This window comes from Gymnoscopelus braueri (genome assembly GCF_963280865.1).
Source record: "Gymnoscopelus braueri genome assembly, chromosome: 4".
Taxonomy (NCBI): domain Eukaryota; kingdom Metazoa; phylum Chordata; class Actinopteri; order Myctophiformes; family Myctophidae; genus Gymnoscopelus; species Gymnoscopelus braueri.
Window position 1 is genome coordinate 43,673,547 of NC_137605.1, and position 6,461 is coordinate 43,680,007.

General features: G+C 40.6%; 1 protein-coding gene across 4 annotated transcripts in view; it reads left to right on the top strand.

Annotated features, from left to right (window-relative positions):
• Positions 1 to 5,819, top strand: part of LOC308084610 (alpha-N-acetylgalactosaminidase-like) — a 443,273-nt gene extending 437,454 nt beyond the window's left edge. The window contains exons 1-9 of one of the 4 annotated variants that reach the window (XM_080427354.1): positions 404 to 541; positions 1,068 to 1,222; positions 1,644 to 1,784; positions 2,232 to 2,443; positions 2,648 to 2,742; positions 3,418 to 3,579; positions 3,673 to 3,870; positions 4,119 to 4,262; positions 5,067 to 5,819. In XM_080427354.1, the coding sequence (XP_080283480.1) occupies positions 1,068 to 1,222; positions 1,644 to 1,784; positions 2,232 to 2,443; positions 2,648 to 2,742; positions 3,418 to 3,579; positions 3,673 to 3,870; positions 4,119 to 4,262; positions 5,067 to 5,297 (1,338 nt within the window). In that variant the 5' untranslated portion in view covers positions 404 to 541 and the 3' untranslated portion in view covers positions 5,298 to 5,819. Of the gene's footprint in view, positions 1 to 403; positions 542 to 1,041; positions 1,223 to 1,643; positions 1,785 to 2,231; positions 2,444 to 2,647; positions 2,743 to 3,417; positions 3,580 to 3,672; positions 3,871 to 4,118; positions 4,263 to 5,066 lie in introns of those variants that run through there. The other 3 variants (XM_080427353.1, XM_080427355.1, XM_080427352.1) reach the window with 3 other exon arrangements.
• The last annotated feature ends 642 nt before the right edge of the window (positions 5,820 to 6,461 follow it).

Genomic DNA, 6,461 nt, shown 5'->3' on the forward strand with positions numbered 1-6,461 from the left:
GTGGTGTAAAGTAACTAAGTACATATACTCAAGTATTATACTTAAGTAGGCCTACAATTTTGAGGTATTTTTACTTTACAGGAGTATTCCCAATGTTCAGTACTTTTACTTCTACTCCACTACTACATTTCAGAGGCAAATCTTATACTTTTTACTCCACTATTTTTTTGGGAAAACTTTAATTACTAGTTACTTTGTAGATTTTGATTATTATTACAAAACATACATTAACCACTTCAGCCCTGTATAGATTTCCTCCATTTGAAAATAGCCGATCTACAAGCTCACAATGGTGCATCTCCTACAAAATGAATGTAAAAACAACTCACTTTATTGCTCACAGCTGAGTCACAACACTGCGGTATACAAGTGTCACGTGACCCACACAGTCACATGACAGCCAGCTTACCTTACCAACCAGGAAGAGGTGAATGTTTAAGAAAAGTAGGAAGAACAAGCCTGGCACGCAGGCAATAATAACACTGTAATAACAAGAGAAACTACATATCTAGAACACAGATATACCCTATCAGGTGAGCAGGTGAGAATGTCTTATTTATCATCAGGGATTAAACAAACAACCACCATCATTAGAATGAATTAGCACAGATTGCTGCCTGGTGGTTTCAGAGTGTGGTGACAGAATTACACCAACTCAACGCTAGTGAGACTAGCGACAGTGTTTCAGTGTCTGACTGTAGTGTGCATGTAAACAAAGTGTTTCATTACATGCATGTGTATGTGTGGCTCCTATTGGTGGGGAGCCATGTGTGTGTGTGTGTGTGTGTGTGTGTGTGTGTGTGTGTGTGTGTGTGTGATAGCTTTCTTACTGAGTGTGTTTCAGTTATGTTTGCATGCGTGTGGTGCTGGGCAAAATAAAATACATATATTTGACCAAATAGCTCAATATCGGTATTGTGGGATCACTGGCATGACAATTATTGCTTTCACAAAATATTACAAATATTCTAAAATAAATATTAAAATAATATTATATTAAAAGAAATGCATCTGTAATGCCTATATAATAATTAAGTGCAGGTGTAAAGGTGTTATTTTCTTCTCAGATGGCGTTGCTAGCAGTTAGTGTGCTGCTGGCCGTCCTCTCCCCTGCTGGAGCGTTGGACAACGGTCTGATGAGGACTCCACCCATGGGGTGGATGGCCTGGGAACGCTTTCGCTGTGACATCGACTGCAAAGACGATCCCACAAACTGCATCAGGTGAATACCATGTCTGAACAAGATATGTTGAAATATTATCAAAATATCTTGAGAGGTGTATTACATTTCTTTGTGGAGTTTTTATAAAGGTTTTTCGAACCTTGACTACAGAATTATTCTTTTTTTCAAAAGGTTTTCAGAAAAAATCTAAGATTGAATTATAAAATGTTTCATTAATAGTGAAAATAGCCAATCTAACAGCTCACAACACGTTGCAATGCTACACATTGTGCACTTGTAGAACGGCTATTTTTGAAATAGGCCTGAAGTGATTAATCCATAATGCGTTTTTTAATTCAATTTTAAGTTAAGGAGACACCAGATTTTCTCTTTTGGGTCTCGAGCTGAAAACCTTTGGGAAACCCCTGGTCTAAGATGTTGTTTTTGGGATCTTTGCTTCCTTCCTCATGCATGCACACAGTGAGACACTGTTCAGGGACATGGCTGACAGACTGGCTGAGGACGGGTGGAGGGACCTGGGCTACGAATATGTCATGATAGACGACTGCTGGAGTTCCATGACCAGAGACAAAGATGGGAAGTTGCAGCCCGATCCATCCAGGTTGTTCCAGCTATATATACGGAATCAGAATCACTTCAATATAAATGACACGGTAGAATCCTGAGTGTTAATTGTTAACTGTTTACAAAATGGAACCAAATGGACCGTTACGGGTCCATTTGGTTCCATTTGTAAACAGTTAAATTAACACTAAACATCTGTACACACGAGTGTTAACACACGTGTGACGAATAAATTATACAAAAATGTGGCAGCTAATATTTTAGCAACATATTCATAAAGTTGATGCCTCATTCAAACATGTTGATGTCTTTATTCACAGTGGAGGATTGAATTGTGCACTTATTATTTTACTGTGTCGTTGAAGATATAAATACACGTTTCTCTGTATTGGTATTACACACTGTAACAGTGTGTGTGACAGTGCGAGATGAGGTTTGGGCGATCATAATTATTACTGTAAAGTCACATCTTTCTTTCCTCTAGGTTCCCAGGTGGCATTCCAAAGCTGGCGAGGTATGTGCATGACCGTGGACTGAAGCTGGGCATCTATGCAGACATGGGCACTCGCACATGTGGGGGCTACCCTGGTACTACAATGGATAAAATCGAGATTGATGCGCAGACCTTTGCTAACTGGAGTGTGGACTATTTGAAGTTTGATGGCTGTAACTCCAGTCCCATTGAACAATTGTTGGGTAAGAGTGTATTACGTTGCTGGTTATCTCTTTCAGACATTGTATAGAACCAGAATTTGCATTGCGGTTGTTGCAGAGTAGCCCTGCTTGAAGCCCAGAAGCCAACTATCTCTCTGTGGAAGGCTTCGAATCCAAGTGGTACAATGTAATGCAAAATAGGGAAACTCACTTTTAATAGCATTTTTCTATCTTTTTCTCGCACAGGCTACCCACTCATGTCTATGGCTTTGAATGCTACAGGCAGACCTATAGGCTATTCTTGTAGTTGGCCTGCCTATGTGGGTGGACTCCCTCCAAATGTGAGTGTCGTCATTATTACATGACTGTCTCTAAAATAACTATGACAACCCCAGAAGTGCTGTATAAAGGTAATTTTATGCTTAGCGCGACAATTCACGAACAACAAAAACAAGTCGTGGAGGACCTTCGCAGGCGGTGTCGCGTACCTCTGGAAAAACGAATGGTCGCAGACGCGTACTCTGTTTGGTTGGGAAGACGATGTGAGCTCTGGCCGTTACCACAGAGATGCGGGAGACCACATTCACTTCCTTCTTGGCATTTTTTGCTGACGATGTTGGCGAGTCGCAGACCGTATGAATACTCAAGACTCAGAATGGTGTGAGACATGTAGTGCGACGTGTCGTTCGATACTTGTCGCTCAAAGCATAAATTGACCGTAATATGGCAGCTATATTTCATTTAGTGACAATGAATCTTCAGCTTTAACATAGGATACATAATAAGTTACGTTTTTTTTTGTCCTAATTAACATGCATACATCATGATAGTGCCCTGGGCCATAACATATTTATAGTAGATAATACTAATACTACAGTAAAATACAACTATTGTCTCCATGTCTGAATACTAATTCTAACATCTGTTTACCATTTCTCACAATAATATTCCATTTTAATTCTCTGTATATTTGTCTACACAGTATACACACTTAATAATGGCCTTGTTCCAAACAGGTGAACTACTCTCTGCTGGGGGACATTTGTCACTTGTGGAGGAACTACGATGACATACAGGACTCATGGGCCAGTGTGCAGGGCATTGTTGATTGGTTCTTTACCAACCAGGATTATCTGCAGCCAGCAGCCGGGCCTGGAAGATGGAACGACCCTGACATGGTCTGTAGGATTGGTTTGTGTTGTCTTTGCCTGCGTTTCAGGGAATCTCCCTCCTTGTTTTCACATTGCCGTTGTTGACGTCTCTTCTCTTAGCTTATCATAGGGAACTTTGGCCTCAGCCTTGACCAGGCACGCTCTCAGATGGCTCTGTGGGCTATATTGGCCGCGCCTCTCATCATGTCTAATGACCTTCGAACCCTGAGCAATGACGCAAGAGCCATCCTGCAAAACAAAGTCGTCATTTCCATCAATCAGGACCCCTTGGGTATCCAGGGGAGACGCCTGCTGCAGGTGAGGCTTTCTGAGTTTTTTTGAATATTAATAATAATAAGAATTGAATAATAAAATAAAAGACAATAATTGAACACTTGCATGGAGTGGAAGTCTTCAGACCAGCACTTTTGAAAAACGCAATTGAATAAATAAATTGACTTAGAGTTTTACAGCAGCTCACATACTCATGCAAAAAAAAGAAATCATCTGGATAAAGCAAGAGCTAACTTCCTCTCCTTCATGGCTCTCTGTCAACACGTGTGCAGACCAAGAGTCGTGTTGAGGTGTACTGGAGGCCTTTGTCACAACAGTCAGCGAGTGCCCTGGTGTTCCTGAGCCGTCGCCAGGATATGCCTTACATCTTCCGTACCTCTCTGGCTCTGCTCGGCTACGAAGCTGGCAACTACGAGGTCTGCACAAACCCCACATCTGACCCTGTTTTTATGAATCAATGCACACACGCACGCACGCAAAGCAAAATCACATAGATATGAAATTAGTTATGAATGATGTCCAGCTTACATACTAGATAACATCAATATGGACTTCAACCACTTTCAACTGGCGTCCCTATTTTGGGCCGGTCGTTATAGGTGAACATTTTTATTTTATTTTATTTTTTAGATAAAAATAAAGAAAGATTTTTTTTTTAGAATTGCGAAAATAGCAGACCTATAAGCTCACAATGTGTCACACCGCGCTATGAGCTTGTAGATCAGCTATTTCCACTATTCGTTGTACGACAATTCGACAAAGTATATAGGCTAGGATATATTTTTTTACATTAACCACTTAATGAGAACTTAAGCCAAAAATAGCAGATCTACAAGCTCATGAGGCGTTGTGAGCTTGTTGATCGGCTATTTTCGGCAAAGAGGTTTGGTGTAGAGGGGGAAAAAAGCAGACTGAACAGAGTGAAAGGTCAAGTTTACTAAGTTTGACTGTTTAAGTGGTTAAATATCTGAAAATACACATTAACATGAATCCAACACACTGATGATAGTGCTGTCAAACAAGTCTATGAAGCTATCTATGTAATCTATGACAACGTTTAATCTAGAACACAATTTTATACAATATGTAGTGGAGGGGTCCCTGCTTCATCTATCTCTCAGCTAAGGGGTCCTTGGCCTGAAAAGCCTTGAAGACCCCAGGTATAGGGTTATCTTGTGCATGTGTCAAACAGGTGAATTTGACATTGTGTTTTCTGCCAGGCCTATGATGTGTTCACTGAGAAGACAGTGACAGGGTTGTCTGCTGCCACGGACTTCTCCGTCTCCATAAACCCATCTGGCGTGGTGATGTGGTACGTCTATCCGGCCAAGCAGCAGCATCACACACATCCTCAGGAGACGGGAAGATACCCTTACACCCGCAAGAAATACAGGATGTCTGCAATGCATCTGGACAAGGCCGAAGTGGCATCAGCTGGCACCGTTCTCTGAATGAACTGTTCATAGACGTAAGTTTTCAACTTGCGATTTTTCTTTAACCCATTAAGACCTTAGGCCGATTCTACAAATGGCCTCTAAATCAATAGTTCTCAAACCTTTTTGTGCCAAGGACCCCCAAACTGATATGTATTTTGCCACGGACCCCCTTCTGAAAAAGGTTTGTGCCAAGGACCCCCAGACGAGAAGATGTGTTAAAAAAAAATTCTCTTTCAAGATTTAGATTTTTTTTTCAAAAACAGCAGATGTACAAGCTTGCAGCATGGCACGAAGTGACGTGCCATGAGCTTGTATATCTGCAATTTTTTTACTACTTTCCTAAACCAATGTTTGAAATCCTAAGAGTTTTCATGAAAAACGTATGTTGCTATATATACTGTATACTATATATCTAAAATGGCATAGATGCTTTCCAGTAATGGGTTAATGACGGGTCCATTGAAAATTATGTGAAATTCTTTTTTTATGTACTGATGTATTTTAGATTAATGTCAAATATAAAAAACATATTTTCTATGTTGTTGCCATTGTTTTTTGTTTATGGTAACATTAAAGGCTACCCCTTCCTCTTACCAATGAAAACATTTCCTCTCTGACAGTGAGCAAGGCATGTTTATTTGTAGAATATAGGCTACAGTAGCACAGTCGGGGCGGCCTTAGCTTGGTGGATAGAGAGGGGTTCTGACAATCAGAAGGTCACTAGTTTGACTCCCGGCCCAGCTCATGTTTACGTGGCAGAGTGTCACTGGAGCAAGACACTTAAGAAAAGAAAAAAGAAACCGAACGCTGCTTCCACACGTTTAGTTCTGATTTTGGGGACAGAAAGCAGGCCTGTCCCATGATGCCGATTCTACAAATGTCTTCAGACATTTTTCAATGACCCCCAAAATTATATGTATTTGGCCGCCGACCCCCATCTCAAAATATGTTGTTCCAGGGACCCACAGAAGCAAAGATTTGAGTAAATAATGTTCTCTTTAAAAGATTTATATACAGTATTCAAAGATTTGCGCACATTTTCACGATTGTTCAAAAATAGCAAATCTACAAGCTCATAGGGTGGCACGAAGTGATGCGCTATGAGCTTGTATATCTGCTATTTTTGAATAGCCAAGTATAGAATTACACATGACGCTTTCCCGGTTTTAATGGGATAAG